Source organism: Oryza sativa, chromosome 2 (genome assembly GCF_034140825.1).
Source record: "Oryza sativa Japonica Group chromosome 2, ASM3414082v1".
NCBI classification, from domain to species: Eukaryota; Viridiplantae; Streptophyta; class Magnoliopsida; order Poales; family Poaceae; genus Oryza; species Oryza sativa.
This window is the reverse complement of record NC_089036.1, coordinates 11,615,202-11,636,380: the sequence shown is the minus strand read 5'-3', so window position 1 is coordinate 11,636,380 and position 21,179 is coordinate 11,615,202. Positions and strand designations below refer to the sequence as shown.

The 21,179-nt window shown below is 39.6% G+C and overlaps 1 protein-coding gene across 2 annotated transcripts; it reads left to right on the top strand.

Annotated features, from left to right (window-relative positions):
- The first annotated feature begins 10,414 nt into the window (after window positions 1-10,414).
- Window positions 10,415-14,644, top strand: LOC4329093 (bidirectional sugar transporter SWEET4-like). 2 transcript variants are annotated; one of them, NM_001416521.1, is made up of 5 exons: window positions 10,415-10,667; window positions 11,027-11,063; window positions 11,377-11,755; window positions 12,453-12,572; window positions 13,906-14,644. In NM_001416521.1, the coding sequence occupies exons 1-5, from the start codon at window positions 10,625-10,627 to the stop codon at window positions 14,104-14,106; spliced, it is 780 nt and encodes a 259-aa protein (NP_001403450.1). In that variant the 5' UTR covers window positions 10,415-10,624; the 3' UTR covers window positions 14,107-14,644. The 2 variants fall into 2 exon arrangements, with proteins under 2 accessions (NP_001403450.1, NP_001403451.1); NM_001416522.1 differs by lacking the exons at window positions 10,415-10,667; window positions 11,027-11,063; window positions 11,377-11,755; window positions 12,453-12,572 and adding an exon at window positions 13,629-13,759.
- The last annotated feature ends 6,535 nt before the right edge of the window (window positions 14,645-21,179 follow it).

Genomic DNA, 21,179 nt, shown 5'->3' with positions numbered 1-21,179 from the left:
GATCCTATCATCAGGCGGCGCCGACGCACCGTACGTACGTGGCGCGGGTTGTTCAAGTTTGAACGGTTTACGTCCGTTTTGCGACGTACGGCGAGTGACCGGTGAAGCACTGCATGCGCAAGCACATTACGGATTTGGATAACAAAAGTCGCATGACATTTAGGTCCGTTGAACCTGGAACGCACACTGCCTCGACTTGACCACTTGAGTCTCCGACATGCTGCGTATATATATAGCGATCGGGGACAAAACATCGGCGCGGCGTGTGAATAATCCACAGGCGCGTGTTTATAATCTGGTAACAATTACGGGCCCTGTTCACTTTAATGTCATTTTCAACCTTCTTACCAAGTTTTAATAAAGTTGCCAAAAAAATGGTTACATTTAGCTTACTGCTAAATTTTGGTAACTGTATAAGAAATCCTGCCAAAATTTTGGCAAGTTACTAAAATTTTTGCCAAAATTTATTAAGGTTTTTTTGGCATCAAAGTGAACAGACCCTAAGGGTGTATTTGAGGAGAAGGGGATTGGAGAGATTGGGAAGATACGTAAAACGAGGTGAGCCATTAGCACATGATTAATTAAGTATTAACTATTTTAAACTTCAAAAATAATTAATATGATTTTTTAAAGCAACTTTTCTATAGAATTATTTTTAAAAAAATGCACCGTGTAGTAGTTTGGAAAGCGTGCGCGCGGAAAAAGACCTGCGCCAGGTAACGGTGTACTGCTTTGAAGTAGTACTATTTGATACGGTTAGCAGCAGAAACTACTCGTAAGTACTACCTCTATATGTGCATTCTTTATCTCAATTTCAATTGACAAAATTTATTTAAGTACTTTAGTTAAATAAAAATACCACTACATATAACATCAAAAAACTTTAAGCATGTCTAGCTAATGGCTCACATCTTTCTCTCCTAAAGTTTATTAATTAGAATCTGTATGGCTACAAATTTGTTGTGTGCTTCTTTTATCTCTCCTTCCTATCTTCAACTAATTAATTAAGCAAAAATGTGATGGGGGTAAAACATATAACTCATTCATCATTTTATTATACTCACTTTTATATAATATCTTTTGGCATGCTTTTGCTTCAAGGGATGGAATAGATCGGGTTGGATCGAATCTACTTTTCAGGCTGTTTGGTTATGAATGGGTTGGATAGGATGATTACTGAAATGAATATTTCTGTAAGATCTGGGTTGGCCTTGTTCTTAAAAAGTAAATGGACAAATTCAACACATTTCTCTCTCTCACTGATATAACATTTATTCTTTAAAAAATAGGATAATCTTTATCCATTATGTCAAACGGATCAATAAAATCATTTTATTTAAAAAAAATGGATGAATCTAACCTATCAGGGTTATGAATACCACATACCCAATACTAATTGACTAAACTCGACAGGGCCCACCACATACTGTCAAGGCTATGGATACCACATACCTAATAATAGTTGACTAAATCTCGGCAGGACCCACCACATACCATGTCTTATACGGAAACAACCTTCGGATATAGGAGAAGTTCCGCATAAGGAAGGATGAATAGAGTTCTACATGGAAACGACAAGTAATACTCGGATTGTATCCATATTAGTTTCCCTAGTTCTACTTGGACAAGGGGACACCTATGGGAATAAATACAAGGCCCCCTAGGAGGAGAGGGGACACGGAACAACAGAAGCCACAACATACAAGCCAACATACGCCAAGACAAGACGCCAGATATCGACTTCAGAGATAAGCATGGCTAGTCCCCTACGGTGTCTACGGATACTATTAAGAGAGACATAGCGCTGTCTTTGATCTCGCCGGATACGAATTCGAGGAGGAAGGCTACCCTGTTGTCGACTACGAGTCAACACTTTAGACCGCCAAGTCGACAACAGATAGATAGGCTAACCCAAATATTGTACTGGTGTGATTATGGTGAATAAAAGCAACGACCGGCTTCGGCCAACAGGAGTAGGGTTATTACCTGACAATTCAGGGGCCCAAACCTGTATAAAAATCCCTGTCTCCATCTCTTTTACCTCAATTTCGTGTATACCCCTGGTACCAACGATCCCCATACTATGCAAATACCATGTCTTATACGGAAACAAACCTCGTATATAGAAGGAGTTCCGGATAAGGAAGGACGAATAGAGTTCTATATGGAAACTATATGTACTACTCAGATCGTATCCATATTTATCTCCCTAGTTTTACTTGGACAAGGGGGCACCTATAGGTATAAATACAAGCCCCCCTAGGAGGAGAGGGGACACACCCACCACAATCTACGAAGCCATAAGACACAACATACACACAAGCCAATACGCCGCCAAATATCGACATTAGAGATTAGTCTACACATATCCCGTCCGGTGTCTATCTCTGATCTCGACGGGTTCATATTCGAGGAGGAAGACCGCCCTATCGTCGACTATGAGTTGGTTATCTAGCCGCCAAGTCGACGACAGCTAGATAGGTTCCCAAATATTGTACTTGTGTGATCCAGATGAATAAAGAGCAACACCAAATTCGGCCAACAGGATGTATGGCTATTACCTATCAGATAAGGGGTCCGAACCTGTATAAAAATCTATGTCTCCATCTCTTTTACCTCAATCTCGCATATACCCTGGTACCGACGATTCCCATGCCATCCAAATACCCTAGTCACGATATCAAACGTCGACATAACCCACTACGCTTCATCCTAAAACCAAATACTCCCTCTATTTTTTAATAGATGATTTCGTTAACTTTTATACATATATTTTTGATCATTTATCTTATTGAAAAGTTAACGGCGTTGTATATGAATGAAGATGGTAATACATGCTAATTAAGATATCCTAGTAGCTCCAATGTTGGAGTTATTGTTTGTCCGAATAGAGAGGAATATTATCTTTCCGAACTAGCTAGAGAAACAAAACCGGTGGGCACGTACTGCCTCCAGATTACCGCCATCGATCCATGCATGTTTAATTTGCTGGAAGCTTACTTACATAGGTACTACCTCCGTCGTTTTTTATCGTACGACGTTGTTAATTTTTTTATCAACGTATATTCATTTATCTTATTTATTTATTTTTACAAATATAAAAATATTTAAATCATACTTAAAACCTATTTTATAATAAATCAAGACAAAATAAAATAAATAATAATCATATTTTTTGATAAAACGAATAGGCAAAAATAGCTAAAAAGTTAGCGACGTCGTACTTTAAAAAAAAACGATGGAGTACTACTATAGTTGCTTCACGTCCATCGATACACAAAATACGGCCGGATCGATCGACGAATTCATTCCGCGCGCTTTACGGCCAATTAATACGTATATATACGTATGCTCGACACGTAAGTACATGGAGTATACGGTGATACGGATACGGTTTCTGACGGCTGACGTCCGTCCGCGCCTGAACGTTTGTGGAATTGATCGATGGAGCGACGGACGGATCAGATGCATCCATCCAGGCCAGCTTCCCGGCCTTTGATCCGTTGCGCTCTCGTTCCTATCCACACCATGCACCTCCAGCTACGCGCATTGATGGCCCCCCTATCTGCGCGCTACGCTACCCGCGCGCCGCGTTTCTGACCGCGCTCTCATTCACTGCGCGCGCGCACTCCCATGCACCGCCATGTCCGTTCGATCGTGCGCCGGATAAGGCAGAGCTTAGGCTGTGTTTATATCCCGTGTAAAGTTTTAGCGTGTCACATCAGATATACGAACACATATTTAAAAGTATTAAACGTAGACTAATAATAAAACAAATTACAGAATCCACCTGTAAAATGTGAGACGAATTTATTAAGCCTAATTAATATGTTATTAGCAAATATTTACTGTAACACCACATTGTCAGATCATGGAGCAATTAGGCTTAAAAGATTTGTCTCGTAATTTACAAGCAATCTGTGCAATTAGTTATTTTTTTCGTTTATATTTAATATTCTATGCATGTGCCCAAACATTCAATGTGAGATAATAAAAATTTTACCAGGAGATCTAAACAAAGCCTTAATTGGGTGTCAAGTAAGGCGACGTGGTAGTTGTCTACGCCACCACACGGACAAGTAAAGAGTAGAGACTAGAGAGGGTCATAGAGTGGCTCGGCTAATTTGTAGGGTTTTATTTGGTGCATATACTATTTCTTAGAGTAAATTTCATAAAACTACACGTTTTGTAGTTCAAGTTGCAGAAAACCACACACACTTTGACACTTGGCACTTAAGTACATATATTTTGGTAGTGTAGTTTCATAAAACCACACTATCAATGAATGGATTCATCCGTGAGATGACGTGACTGTTTCATCTAGGACGAGGACATGTCATCCTATTAACAGCCATCGCACGAAATTAATAGGATGCCACGTCTTCATCCTAGATGGAACGACCACGTCATCTCACGGGTGAATCTATTCATCGATAGTGTGATTTTATGAAACTAAACTACCAAAATATATGTACTTAAATGCCAAGTGTCAAAATGTTTGTGGTTTTCTGCAACTTGAACCATAAAACATGTAGTTTCGTGAAATTTACTCTATTTTTCTTATGAAAGTGTTTATATGGAAATTATTAGATGAATGTATTTTCCGATGAAAAATTTTCAGATGGAAGTTTTAGAAAAAAAAAAGAACATAAGCTGAAAATGCGTGTGCACTAAATAATATTCTATCCGTCCCAATATATAGCAACATATAGGTATGTCCAGTATCGTGGTCTAGTTAACCTTGATACCATCACTAATTGGTTAGCCATTAAACCGCTGCATCATATTCATCCATCAATTTACGATTTTTTTTCTCCTTGGTTTGATTAGTATAGCAGCTAGTAGTACGACTCTCAAGCCTACTCGGTTAGTCATATGATAAACTCCCTCCGTTTAACAAATATAAGTCATTCTACCATTTCTCATATTTATATTGATGTCAATGAATCTAGACAGAAATATATATATATAAATAATATGACTTACATTGTGAAAAGGATGAAGTACGATTTATTAGAAATAATAATAAATTATGAGTAAAATTTTATGTATTTTTTCTAAGCGATTGAAAAGTAACTCCCATAAAAATATCATTTGTTGTTCAACTATTGCTCGGGTGCAGCTACGAATTCTTCATCAACTACTTTAGCTGCTAGCTAGGCTAGGAGCCTAAAATTTTCTTTTGCATGTTGGTTGTGGCGGCCTTCAGTACAGTACTGTATTGTTGTACACGTAATTCCCTTTTGTGCCATGCCCTCGTCGTAGCTAGCTACGTTTCTCATTTGCAAGCCATCCTATCTGGGGAGTCAAAAGTGTAGTGCAAGTGTAAATGCAAGATCTGGTCAATGACTTCTGGCCATGGCTGCTTACTGTGTAGTACTTATATGTCTTCCATCATTTGATGTACAATACCGTGGTTGTGTTTAGTTCAGCGTAAAGTTTCGATTTTGATTAAAATTGGAGATGATGTGACTGAAAAGTTGTGTGTATATGATAGGTTGATGTGTTGGACTGAAGTTTGGATCCAAAGTACTTTGGATCTAAACACAGCCCGGATAATTCTAAAGTTTAGAAGTTTAGTTCCAAAATAATTCTTCAAACTTCCAACTTTTCCATCACATCAAAACTTTTCTACACATACAAACTTCTAACTTTTTTATCACATCGTTCCAATTTCAACCAAACTTCCAATTTTAGTGTGAACTAAACACAGCCTTCCTTCATCCCACATTAAGTTCATTTTTAATTTTTTTTCCATTTGTTCCAAAATAAGATAGTATTTTTTAAAAGTAATTGATACATCAGAGTTTGTGAAAATAGAGAATAATAATTATATTAGAAATAGATAAAGTGATAAATAGTTGTATTGAGATATGATAAAATAAGAGTATTCTAGTTTTAGTTTTTGTATTAGTATATATGTGTGATGGGTGAAAAATAGACTTATTTTGAGATGGGGGTAGTATGTCGTAAGATCTTCCGAGTACAATCGACCGGTCCAAGGAGGAGAACACACATTATTAATGACCATGCTAGTACGGCGTATACAACTGTACATACTCCTACATGCAACGTAAGTGCATAGCGATCGAGTTAGTACGTGTACGTACGCGATAATACAGCAGATAGATAGATAGATAGATAGGGTTGACAATGGGATCGATGATGAACCAAACGCAATGCAAGATTCGACACGGTAACGGGTATAGATCAGCTGCGCTGCACGTATAAAAAAATCCCGGGTGCTATAGCTCTCTCGTCTTTGGAATATGTGCCGTGCGTTTTGACCAGCCAGCCATCCACGGCCGGCCAATTCATCAATCTGTGTTTCACGTCACGGCCTGATTGATTTGATCCATCTATCCATCATCATCATCATCCACACGCTATTCTCTGTAGAGATATCACGCGCATGATGCTACTGTATTACTAGTGCAAGTATTACTAACCTCCGTCCCAAAATAAATGTAGCTGTGAAAATTCGTGTCCAATGTTTAACCGTCTGTCTTATTTAAAAAATTTATAAGAAAATTAAAATAAGTTAGTCACAAATAAAGTACTATTTATATTTTATCATCTGATAATAATAAAAATATTAATCGTAAAAAATTTTTAAATAAGACGAACGGTCAAACGTGAGACATAAACGGTGTAAAACTACACTTATTTCGGGACGGAGGGGGTAGAAGTTTAGGTTAGCGTACTGTGAAGATATTTATTTTCTTTTTATATGCTGTGAAGATATTTATTAGTAAAGCTGTACCCTGTTTGTTTAGGTTATTGAGCGGATTATCGTCACGAATTATTTTAATTGTATGGATAAATCAGGTAAGAAATAAAATCAACAAATAGCGGTCTAAACAATTTGGTAGATAATTTTTTTATAAAACATACTTTTTAAAAAATTGGGAAGTAAGTAATCTGTTTCAATAATTCGATAAATAAGTTGAAAATGAAACGAGCATCCTGAGTACTTGCTATAGTAGTAATAATGCTATTAAACTAATTTTATACGTATTATGCATAAATATCTAAGTACTATTGAGTTACTGATTGATTGGCAGCAGCATCTTCATCCAAAGTGTTTTGCTGGGAAAAAAAAAGGGGCCCAAATTCGATCCACCTCTCGGTTGGCTAACTTAATTAATTTTTTTCCTGATTCTTTATGTTTATCTGCTACGTTTTCTTCTCAAAAATATTTCGCAGGGGTTAATTACGTGGTGCCATTAATCACTGCCAGGTGCCATGGACTCATTGCGCATGCATATATATACGGAGACACTTGGCGTCATAACCAAATAAAAACAGGCAAGAAAAAATAAATAAAAGCATAAATGTAGGGGGAAATGGGAAAGTCAATTCTTGGTTTGCATAGCTAGTGTCTCCTCCTCTAATATGAGAGTGTAGCTTAGCCTGCTAACACACTTATTACGGCTATGGCACTAGGCCATAAATTCTGATTCCACATATCTTTTCTTTAAAACAATTTCATCCTTATCACTATAGCAAATCAACCCAAATTTAAATGCTCCTTTGGAATAAAGAAATTTTGGAGGAACTTAGTTTAAATAATATTTGAAAGAGCCCCCCCCCCCTACCAACAAAATTTCTTCATTCCAAAGGTCGAACTATGTTATACTGAACATATTAAGTATTCAATTATATAATCACGTTACTCTTGTAGCTATAAGCTCCGCAAGAAATAAAGATATTAAGAGCTGGTCAAAGAGAAAAATTGGACAATATGTACGTGTCGTTAAATATAATTTAATTGTTGAAGCGAATGTATCATCTATGTTGTTACTTACTTTTCATTAGTTGTATAACAACATTGCACACCGCATTTTACACATTGTATTCAAAACCAAAGCGCGTATATGTACACTGCTAGCAGAAGCAGAGCAACACAACATCCTTGTGAAACATGGATGGGTTGACATGCATGCACGGGTTGGGTTGACTACAGCATCCTTGTGAACTGGAGAGACAGAGCAGCTGATCTCATCCATTTATCATTAATTAGCTTACTCAATTTGTGACATCACCCTCTTTAATGCAAGGCTTTGACCAAATCTGAACAATTACTATTAAGTGAAATTATAAATTTACCACCGTTTTCAATCATTATTATAAACTTACCACTAAAAAGCATAAAAATACCACTAGTGCTGTCATTCTAATGGCATTGTTGCAAAATATATAAAATTAGTGATAAATTTGTAAATGCCTTTATTGTTACTCTTCTGTTTTGGGGAGGTATTGGTGGTGTGTGGTGGTAAGATTCAATTGTGCATCACTCTATTTTTGAGAGTTTAAATCCCGATCCACAAATATCATGTACAACGCGAGGGCTTTTTAATAAAAGTTTAGTGGGGCAAAGGATATGCCGTTGGTCTCCAAATCTTTAGATTTGTGTTAGGAGAATGTATTCATGGGTCTGTGCGCATGGTGGTGTGTGTTTTCATTGTAATCAAATACTTTCTCTTCAGCTGAGGATGTGATTAGTAAAAAATAAATTGGGCAAATAAAAATATTACGATATTAATATGTATGCCGACTACATCTAGTGGAGATATTGCTCTATATCTAGTGACGATGCCAAATGCGTCACATCAATCTCTATATCTCTAGTTAGTAATAGTGCATTTATTATTTATACTCCATGCCTCGAAAATGAAATCCAAATCATCTAGGACTCTCGAAAAGGAAAAAATATCGAATCTAAAAACTATGTGTGTAAATAATAAATGGGCAGCATCTGCCACTATTACACATTTTAATTTCATATATGAAAGATTCTGTGGTGCAAATGTATACATGATCTTCATTAATTAACTATTTAATTATGCAAGATATAAGCTCTGTTGGCATCATCACAATGTAATTAAGCATGTTTTTTTTTATAAAACTAATGTAATCAAGCATGTGACTGGCATAAGTCTTGACATGCATAGGTTGACAAAGTGACAACAGGATCCTTGTGAAGTGTACTAGAACAGAAGCAGAGCAATTATCATGCACCCATTTCCCATTAATTAGCTTGCATCACTTGTGACATCAATCTCTTTAAGAGCAAGTATAACAGTGAGCTATAAACGTACTTATAAGCTTAGATAGAGGAGAGAGGTAGTGAAAAATTAAGGATGTTGGCTCTCATGCAAGAGTTAGCTTATCACAAGCTCCAAGACAAATGCATTAAATGTGTAAGTGAGAGACAGAGAGAGGAGAAGAAAATTGTAGCTAACCTTATTGCTAATCTATTATATATGTTGGCTTTAAGATAGGCTAATAGTAAGAAGTGGGCTCTATTATTATCCTTGCTCTAATGGAAGGATTTGGACCAAGTCGGAACAATTACTCTTCAGTTTAGGACATATTCCCTCCGTCTAGAAAAAATAACTTTTGAAAATATCAGATTCATCTATATAAATTGATTCTTTTTCATGGAGGGTGTAAGGAGTTGTAACAAATAAAAAGATTAAGATGCATTAATTAATATGTAAGCCGACTGTGGAGATTTTTGCTATGAATGGTGACGCTAGATGGCATTTGACATAAATCTCAAGTTCTCTGCATCTCTAGTTAGTCATAGTCCATTTATTATTTATACCCCACTCCTCGAAATTGAAATCCAAATTATCTAGATTACTCTCAGAAAAAGGAGGGGAAAAAAACCGTATCTGGAAAATTCGTGTGCAAACAATAAATGTGCAGCATCTGCCACCATTACAAATTTCAATTCCATATACATCAAAAGATTCGGCGCAAAAGCTCTTCGCGCATGATCTATTGATCTTCATCCATTACTCAATTTAATTATGCGAGATATAAGCATGTGACTGTCATACGCTTAGACAATGGCTTGCATAACACCAGTAGCAGTAGTAGTCCTAGTCTAGTAGTAGTACTACGACGTAACAACACTTCGGTGAGCGTACGGCGGCTGATCTGGGCCGTCGGTTGCGGATCCGACGGCCAGGAGCGTGCCCGGGTGTCCCGTTGTCAGTACGTGGGAGGCGGTTACCCCGCGTTGCGCGCGTAGACGTACAGGGCGAGCCCTACAGGCCCCGGGACGGTGGTGGGACGGATCGACACGGCGCGACGCACACGCACGCAAACCAAATCTTTTCGGACCAACTCCTCCCCCCCACGAATATTAATCATTTCTAAGCGTATTTATTGTCCTGCGAAGTTTTTGTTTTATTTTATTTTTGAAAAAAGAGAGAGAGAGAGAGAGAGCAAAAGGTGACCACCAAGAGAAAGACCGGAGTCACCAGCACTGACCACCAAGACCGTCACGGGAGCGAGAGGGGACGGCCATGGGTGGGTGGGCCCGGCTCCCGGCTCCGTGCAGGCAGGGCCGCAGCGCAGGGGGAGTCGAGTCTATTTAAGGCCCCCCTCCTCTCGCCCCCTCAGAGCATCCATCCTTCGTTCGCTCATCGCGTCTCGACTCCACTACTGTGGTTGCATATACTACTACACTTGCAGTTGCATCCAGAGCCCGCCCCGCGTCTCTACTCGCTCCGCCGCGCCGTCGTCTCTCCCGACTTCGGCGACAAGCGAGCGACGCAGGCCACCGCGCGCGGTTCGTTTTCGCGAGGGAGGCCGCCGCCGACCAGCCGCCATGGTCTCGCCGGACACCATCCGCACGGCCATCGGCGTCGTAGGTGCGCCCTCTCTCTCCCTGCACTTCCTTTTCTCTTCTTCGATCTCGGCCATGGCCACCCCTTCTCTCTCTCCCTCTATCTCTCCCTCTCTCTTTTTGTGTTTTTTTTTCTTCCTGTTACCTCTTTTCGGTTGCGCGTGTGTGTGCCTCCTCACCAACCTCCCTGCTGTCTCGTATCAAATGCGGCACAGATTGTCGCACGGATTTTAATTCTTGTTGTTGTGATGGGGGGAGAGGATTTAATTTCGAGTCGTTTTCATCTGTTGTTCCTCTCCTTTTTTTTTCTTGGTTTGCTCCTCACGCGAAATCATACTAACTTGCACTTTTTTTTTCTCTGTTGCTTTTTCTCCCATCTTGCAGGCAATGGAACCGCCCTCGTGCTCTTCCTCTCCCCAGTGTAAGTGTCACAAACGGATCATCCTCCCCTCTTCTTCCTCCCCCTCGAGATCAACAAGAACACACTCCATTGATGAAACCGGAGTAGTACTACTACTAGTACCAGTTACTAGCAGTATGTACATACGTGTCACAAAGAAAGAAACGGATGGCGACACGTACTGGAAGAATAAAATTAAATCAATCCACCTAAAATCTGACGAGAGAAAAAGAATCAAGCCAAGATAGATAGATAGATAGATAGATCCATTCCAAGAAAGATGAATGTGTACATGTATTTGTACGTGTATTTTGAAGATGAAATACGTATGCAGGCCGACGTTCATACGGATCTGGAAGAAGGGGTCGGTGGAGCAGTACTCGGCGGTGCCGTACGTGGCGACGCTGCTCAACTGCATGATGTGGGTGCTGTACGGCCTCCCCGCGGTGCACCCGCACAGCATGCTGGTCATCACCATCAACGGCACCGGCATGGCCATCGAGCTCACCTACATCGCCCTCTTCCTCGCCTTCTCCCTCGGCGCCGTCCGCCGCCGCGTCCTCCTCCTCCTCGCCGCCGAGGTCGCCTTCGTCGCCGCCGTCGCCGCCCTCGTCCTCAACCTCGCCCACACCCACGAGCGACGCTCCATGATCGTCGGTATCCTCTGCGTCCTCTTCGGCACCGGCATGTACGCCGCCCCCCTCTCCGTCATGGTACGTAGTATTACTCTTACTCCTCCACTTCTTCTAAGATTGACTGACTCATTAGTACTAGTATTTAATTTTAATTGGATGGATTAACTTGGTTAATTAATTTTATTATGGTACTAGGTGGTTTGTCGGTGTCAGTAGACAGTAGCAGAGCAGATGATCATCAACAATTGGTTGCTTGATTCTTTAACACTGGATGGAATGAAAATAATCATATGAAAAGAACGGGGGGATTAGTTTAGTCTTTGTTTGATTGTTTATTACTATTCGATTGACCAGGAGTCAAAACATGATCAACTTTGGTTGGATAAAAGAAACAAATAGTAGGCAGTCACACACATGCATGAGCATGGCCATTAATTCCTTTCTTTATCTGCTAGAGCAGCCCACGCTCTGTCGTGCCAAATCTTCTGCTGCTTTCTCTGCTCTTCCTTTCGCTTTTACTCCCAATGATTTGGCTTTTTTTCTCCCACACACAGAGAGTTAATTTTCTGGTCCCCTTTGAACGAAAAAGAAATAAATAAAGCTATAGGCCTATAGCAGCTAGTACTAGAAGTTGCTTCAGGTTTTCTGCATGCTCTGTATGTACCATGTTGAAAATTCTATGGATGGATGGGAGTTTGTTGATGTTGTTTTTACCATGTTAATTAATTAGATTGTGCTGTAAAAATAAATGGTGATTCATGTGGTTTGGTTTCAGAAAATGGTGATCCAGACTAAGAGCGTGGAGTACATGCCCCTTTTCTTGTCCCTGGCGTCACTGGTCAACGGCATCTGCTGGACTGCCTACGCCCTCATCCGCTTCGACCTCTACATCACGGTAAGCATATCCCAGCTTAATCAAATTTAATTACTACCTCACTTTTTACTCTACTTAATTACCACCTTAAGTTAAACGTAGTAATTAATATGCCTAAAGTAATACTACCACTAATAGTAGAGAGCCCATGCTGATTACCACTTAATTAATTGCTTCTAGAAGCTTAAGCTTAGCACTAGGAGTACAAAAGGCTTTGGCAATCGTCTCCACCCAATGATAGTATACTCCTATATAAGGAGTACTTTCTACTTAGCAAAGTAGAGTATCATTGGAGTTTACCAAGGCAGGCAGGAGAACCAATTCGGTCGAGGAGGGTGTGTGTGCAAGTATTTAGGAGGTTGCCACTACTGTCGCCACACGGCACATGGCCCCCCCTGCTCCCAAACTGCTCTCATGCCATGCCATGGCAACCAACCAAACCGCAAGCCTAAAAACTTGGGAGTCCTCTCTCTTGCTGCCTGCACATGTGCGAGTGTGATCCGGTGCCATATATGGCTAGTTGTCACTCACAAGCGACCGGGTCTCTATGCATGAGTTGAGTTGGTTGCGTTCGGATTGGGTTGCCATGGCTGCTTAGGTAGCTGGGTAGGGTAAGGTCGTAGTACCAGCATCATAGCTCGCTGCTGCTACTAGTAGTGTGGCGCCCCGTGACACGCCCAGCTCGTGGTGGTCGTGGGAAGTTAACAGGCAGGTGAGGTCCGTGCGGAGGCCTCCAATCCCGTGGAGTGCGTGCGCCCGCCCGGCTCGTGCATGCATCTGCACCATGCGTGGATGGGTGCGTGGGTCCCGGCTGGTCAGAATCTAGGGCCGGGTTGAACCGTGGCCGTGAGAATGGATTTCACGGACGCAGATGAGCCAAATGGATTGATCTTTCGGTCAATCAATCCGCGTTGCGGCAGCAGCAGAGGCGTTCCCGATGAGTTACACTACTACGCAACTTGGTGATCTGATCATCATGCAGAGGCGCAAGCGGACAGATGCCACCACTGCAGCAGCAGCAGCTCGGCTTGTGTCACTGCCTGCCTATGGCTTACCTCTCCCTATCCTTTCCTATCCAATGCTGCAGCTGCGGGCAGGCTTCCCCTGACCGCTGCCACACGCTACTCCGCTACGCTCCGCGCCGCGCCGCACCCCGCACCCGCGTGATGCAAGCCCGGGCAGCGCAGCCTCACCTAATTGCTCCTGTAGTAGTAGCATCATGTGATTTTGATATGTCATTAACGATTGGTTCTTGCAGCTAAATGTCTACTAGTACTGGTAATTGTCTGTCTGAATGCCTGAATCTGAATCTGAATCCTGATGTTGTTATTGGATTTGCCTATAATATGTGCAGATCCCCAACGGGCTGGGAGTGATGTTCGCGGTGGCGCAGCTGATCCTGTACGCCATCTACTACAAGTCGACGCAGCAGATCATCGAGGCGCGCAAGCGCAAGGAGGCCGACCATGTCGCCATGACCGATGTCGTCGTCGACTCCGCCAAGAACAACCCCTCCTCCGGCGCCGCCGCCGCCGCCGCCAACGGCCGCTACTAGCTCACGCCGCCCTCTTTACTTCACCAGCTAGCCAGTCACTCAGGAGGCATGGCCACCGATGAGGCCTTCATGACTTACTAGCAAAGTGGAGTACTACCTTTAGCTAAGCCGTCCCAAAGGGATATTACTACATGTCTCAAATTAATTAGCTAATCTAATCACCATCACCCTGCCTAATCCGCTGCTGTTAATTAGTATGGCAGAGAGCAAAAGAAGAACAAATTGAGCTGCACTTCTTATATGTACTCTCAAGTGCAGTGCTACTATTGTCAGTCCCATTGGGGGTAATTTACTGTCTTATTTACAGGAGGAGGGCCTGGCTGCTCTTGTTAAAAACAGCTAGCCCTGCCTTTTCTTTTTTCAATATCATCATCATGCCGTGCTTTTCGATCTACTCTACTGTAATTTTTCCTTGCTTTTTCTTGCCTTTCTGTACCTGCCGTAATGTACCTTGGAGGCCATCCAGATGGTGTTGGGGATTATGATACCTGGAAAATGAAGAAAAAAAAGATTTAAAAATATCGTTGCTGTTGTTGTCCTGCTCTGCATTCTAGTAATTTCTCCTCTTTTTTGCATGCCTGTATCTGTATGGTCTGTGATTCTTGGTACCAACTTGAAGCAACAAAAATAAGTATTACCACCACTACTTTTTTTCGAGTACAGACAGAAGATTGCATTATTTTGTACTATCAGGAATAAGATTCTTGAAAAAAAATACAAGAAGAATAACAGAAAAGCAACGAAAATAAATTACATGAGATTAACCGCGAGCATGGAGTCATTGATTCAGACATGGCCTAAGATCCTCCAAAATAATGCTGACGATTCGTTTTGTCATCATCTAAAGTACATGGTTAATGTCCTAGTCAACTTTGTAAAAAGTGCTCATGGCAACACTGTTTGATTAGGAGATAACAATCTCGGCAACATGAGCAAAATAACCAACTAGAGGAACAAGGAAGAACCCATCCTGATTGGCTTGATAGTTCAGTCACTGTCTGTCTGGTCCTGCAGTTTAAATTGGCTCTGTATTGCTTATCAATCTTGCACAATCCAGGTAAACTGATGGCGATGAGTAATCAAGTTGGGGGTTGCTTAATTAATCATCCCAGCTCAAAGAAACAGAACGCCGTGATGAACCAAACCTCACCCATTTGGAAAACCGGCACAAACGCCCTGCCGAAAGAGGGGGACATGGAGACTGTCGCCTTGGCATAGCATGTGGTAGACAAATGGTATTTCTTCAGAGAGATCAAAGGCAAGTTGAGATGATACATGGAAATGCCTGCCCTGACAAAATGCTTGATGCACACTGAGATGAAAGGGAATTGTATGGGTTGTGTGGCTATATTGGACCAGCCAGCCAGTCAAGAAATAATGCTTGGGAGGAACAGGGCTTGTTGGTTGGTTGGTTCCTTCGATGAATTGGTCACTTCGGTTTGGGTTTGTTGGAATGATCGGCTCTCAGATATCTTTGGTCAAGTCTTGGCGTTTGATTGATGGTAGCTATGTGGAAGGCTACCACTTTTTGTGAAAGTTGTTTGTCCATGATGACCTTGTGTTAGTTTTCTTTAGGTTTTATTTCAGTTCCCTACCATATTAAGCATGCATTCGATAAAGTTTGTATGCTAAAATTTAATGAAAATATTCATAATGTTAGAAAAATTGCACGCAAATGCAACATATCCACCGTGTCATTAGACTATTGCTGCGAGAGACTTTTGATCATCTCCTTTCAAGGTGAATTGCTCAATAATACTGTAAAAACAAATCATAATCTACAAGTTTCTATTTATACATGTTAGTAGTGTTAGTGAACAAGTTTCCTTTTCAAACATTTTTAAATCCCCTTTCCCTCCAAGAAAAAAGTTTTGACAATAAATTTCATATAAGGTGTGTTTAGTTCTTTGGGTGTAAAATTTTTAAAGTATACGGACACATATTTGAAGTATTAAACGTAGACTAATAACAAAACAAGTTACCGATTCCGCCTGTAAACTGCGAGACGAATTTATTAAGCATAATTAATCCGTCATTAGCAAATGTTTACTGTAGCATCACGTTGTCAAATCATGGCATAATTAGGCTCAAAAGATTCGTCTCGCAATTTATATACAAACTGTGCAATTGGTTTTTTCCCCACATTTAATGCCCCATGCATATGCCTAAATATTTGATGTGACGTTTTTGACCAAAATTTTTTGGATCTAAACAAGGCTATAGCCCTCTTGAAGTTGTTTTGGACACTAGTTTCACCTATCTTGATGCTTACACTAGAAGTTTTGACTAAGTGACATATTTACATTTCGTTAATCCATGGCTCTCAAGTTAAATTCTATCGGCATTATACTGGTCTTTGGGTATTGTTGTAAGAGAAGAAGGGGGATAAGAGAGAGAGAGAGAGAGAGAGAGAGAGAGAGAGTTTAAACTGAAGATTTTGATGTATATATATTCAATATGGACGCCATGTTGCTAAAATCACCTAATGTATATGCAAAACTAGACAAAACAATTTTGAAAAACCATTTTAGTGTTTATGTAAACAATTGTAAAGTTCAGATGATAGGAAGTGGCCGTTTAAAGTTTGGGGACGAAAATAAAAAGAGATTTCAACTCAAAGTTTAGTGGGGAGGGGGTATATGGACTTCTTTAGAGAGAGAGAGAGAGAGAAAAAAATGCAGATTTATAGGATGTAAATCCTTTCCAAGAAACAATAATGGAACCAGCCAGCTTTTTCCAAAATTCCAAATACCAAACATACATAAAGAAATATGAAAAGAAAATCAATCCCTCCAATCAAAAGATTCAGATTCGAGAGGCTGCTCCTGCCCTGCCTGCCTGATCTGCCGGACTGCTGCATCTGCATTACCGGTGCCAGAATCTAGACGTGGCGACCAACCACACGGGAAACCTCAAAAAGGCCAATGGAAAAGTTTGCTTAGCTTCGGTAGATCAAGCCTACCACTACAACCACACACACTGGATCTGCATGTCTTGAACACGTATTCCGATCAACCGGGAGATCGAGACGATTAGACGACGAGGACGACGATCGACAACAACACACCTACGACGTACTTTACTCATACAGTACACCAAGGTTTAACTTTTCGATTTCGAAGTAAAAATCGTTTCTCACCGGTTTACCCAAATCCGACCAAAAACAATAAAAACCGTCGACTTTCAATCAACATCGAAAAAAACCAACTAATACCGATCGATGTTTTCATAAATCGAGACGTAGCGGTTTTACGAATGGTTTTTGCAAAAATTTTATCGGTTTTGTGAACCCTGCACTAAACTGATCCGTGTTGTCATCTGCAGCTAGTGTTGCGTTGCGTTGCATGCCGCAGCGAATTTGTTCTCCAGCGTGCAGGTGTGTGTGTGGTACTAGCTGAGGTGACAACCGCGCACCTAGCCAACTTTGGGGCAGTAGGGGGCACAGAATGATTGTGATTCCAATTCCATCTCTCGATCACTGCCTTCTCTTTTTCTTTTGTCTCATGCATGTGTTCTTTCCTGCACAAAATGAGAGCACAAATTTTTTGGGTGTTAAAGGTGCAACGGTGGACAGGTTTTTTTCACACCGGGGGACCGAGTGCGCACGGGTGGGTGTGCCCCTGGCCTTGATTGTGCAGTACGGACAAATGTTGAATACTACAGCTTTAACACGGTTCAAATGTCTGGTGTACATCGAGCATTATGAACTAGTGATCTGATCGCTGCCATTTCGCAACTGGTATCAGGCACGTGGCAATGATAATTTTAATATCACTACCGGCTTATTTCTAAAATTCGAACATTTCAGAGTGAACTCCCTTATCAATGCTTTTCTTAAAAAAAATAACTAGTATTTTTTTTATTGTGGTAATGGTAGCTCAACATGCCATCGGTCCTTTTTCTTCTTCTATAAAATATTACAATCATCATTATTCGTGGCGTATTCATGAAACTGTTACTAGCATAGAACTAGTGATTACTGTTATTTCTTGACCGGCATCGAGCACGTGGCAGTGTGATATTTATATTTTTATAATAAACTACTAGCTAGGTGGCCCGTGCAATTGCGCGGCTAGCACCTATATAAAATTGGAGTGATCTTTGTACACATGATTTTATTTAAAAAATTTTAAATAGTATATAGTCATCTTATTGTCTTTGGATTTTTTTAAAAAATCAAACCTTATCATCATCAGTTTTCAATTTTATAATTTTTAAAAATCAAACCAGATGCCACTCCTTGCTTCTTTGCAGCTATTTTATTTACTTGCTCGGTCTATTCGTTCTTCTTGGGATATTTAAAAATAAGATTTTGTAGTTTTAGAGTTCATTTGTCTTGCTGGTATCGTTTTTATAATTTATAGAAGTCTCGTTAAACGTTTTCACTGTGCTCCTTTACGATCCACCCGTCCTCTCTTTGTTGTTATTCGAATTTAAGAAAAAAAAATCAAACATGGTCACTGCTGGTTTTTTTTTACTTTATATAGAAGTATTGTAAACCATCACGACTCAACTCCTTCACAGCCTGCCCGCCACCCCCTCCTCTTGATCAATATTAAGATTCTAAAAATCGAAGCTAATTATTCTTTGCTTTGTTTTATAGTTTTTTAGTCCCATCAATCGACGTCACATTACTCCTTTACAGCTCCATCGCTGCCTTCTTGTTGTAATTTGCCATCGTTGTGTTTTAGGTGAATTGTTTTTTTATTATTTTTTTTCCAAATTCTTGTTATTTTAAAATTGTATTCCTACTTAAACTCTCTTTTTTAAAATTTCAGAATTTATTTTATTTTTATTTAAAATTTTAATTAAACTCGTATTGTGTTTTATATGTACTGTTCTTCTAATTTTTTTTGTTCTAAATTTCAATTATTTGTAAATTATATTTCTAATTGTCTTATCTAATTGTGTGATTATCTCCAATCTTGTCGTTGATTGCTAGCCTCCGTGGATTCTAGCTTTCACACTTCCTCTTAGTTTTGCTCAGGTGTCCTGCTAGACAGACATCAATGCAAGGCAATTTGATCGATCCGCTCTTCCATCCTAGTGTGATCCCTGAACAATTATCAGAAAGGTTTTCCATATTGTTTGGACTTATTTATTTTCTTTATTTTTATCCAAGTTTTTAGATATTTAAAATTGTGTTTCTAGTTGAACTCTTTGTTTAATCTAGGCAGTTATTATAATATGTGTTTTTCTATTTTCCTTGTCTGTTTCCACTTTTTTTGTGCGTTTACAATCCCAATCCTAGTACCTTTTTCTTTTTATTTTTCCCTCATTTTCTTTCAATTAATGTGGGATTTTCTAGGCTACGAGAGTGAATGTGGAGGCTCCTATTTCTATTACTTTATTAAGTTAATAGATAGATTTCACCTAACCACGTGTATGATGGTCTAAGTTAGACAATACCATAAAGATTTAAGCACATGACACAACTTAAGGTATTATAGCCATAAAGTTTCATAAAACCACACACTATATATTGATCATTTGGACTTTGATCTACCATATATATATACTTTGAGCTCTACAATCACACCTCAAATTTACAAGTTCTTCATTCATCATATAAATGTTACATCCTCGCAAGTATATCCTTTTTAAATTTTGAAAAGAGAAGTATATCAAATTGGTTAACACGGAAACTTTAGGATCATAATACGTAGGGTTATGTGTTACGTAAAAAAATTCATGTGATTTTGTGAAACTTCATAATTAGTGGGGTTTTATGAAATTTATTTACATTTTTAATATCACTCTGGGTTATTTCCAAAATTTGAATATTTTTGGGCTAGACGCCTTTATCACCGCTTAAAAAAAATTAGGCCGCTTACCGTCAGGGCACGGTAACCTCGGTCCCGGCGGTTTAGGAAACGCAGGACACATCCAATATTAGATTTTTATATTTTAGAATGGAGGAAGTACAATTATGATCATCCATGGTAGATTAATGGAATGTTAAAACAGTCTCCCCTAGCTACCTCGATGAAAAGAAGCTAGTATTAGGGTATCTTATTTGCTTTTACTTTTTGAAAAGTAAATGCAACAAAATGTTCACGGTACATTATTTAGGGGATACTTGTTGATTGTGGGCAAGGATTTTGTGCATGATTTATACTTCTTTGCGATATTGGGAAGAAACAATGCTTTTTGCATTGTATTGGATATGGGAAAGTATCAGAATCGATTCAGGATGGAATGTTAGGAGCAGTCAGCTTGTGTTTGTTCGTTTCCAACTTTGAGGAGTCATGTCAATGTAGAACTGTACAAGGTAATTTCGTCTGATCACGCTAGCTATCGTGCAAGCACCACCACTACACTCTACACATATACGACGTGTAGCTAGCTGATGATGCCCTGAGAATTTCCAGGTTCTTGGAGATAATTTATAATTAGGTGTTGGTGCTGATCTTCCGTATTTCTTCATCGGAAAATTTTGAGCGATTCCTTGCCACCATTAATTTTCTTTACTGAAAGCTGAGAGTATATATATAATGCTAGCTTGTTAATTTATCCTACAATCCCAAACTTACACAAACGTCTAACAATAATAATAAATTAATACCAGGCATTACTCACCCCTAAACTTTTTAAAAAATTAGGATATGGTTTGTGATGTGGCACTGGTATAAGATAAGGTCGAAAACAATTTATAAATAAAAGTGACTTATACATAGGTTCTAAGTAGTCCAATATGCAACTAGAATTTTTTTCAGAATTGTTTTAGTACAGTTACTAATTTTTAAATTCAAATACATAAACCATGGCTGAAATTGCATTTGATTTTTTTTAAAAAAATAAAATTACTTCAAACAATTCTTTTTTTTAAAAAAACTTACACTAGCACATTGGTGCATTTGAAACTAAAATAGTGGACTTAATAGCATATTAAAGTATAATATTCATAGCACAAAAAATGGTCTCTGTCTAGATTTTAAAAGAGTAAAGTGTACAGGCAGTACTTAAACTTCTAGGGGTGTGTCATTTAAGTTCCTAAACTCTCAAAATGCATATCCAACTCTTAGAACTTGTCATAGTGTATCATTTAGGTCCCAAATCACCACAACCCCTTT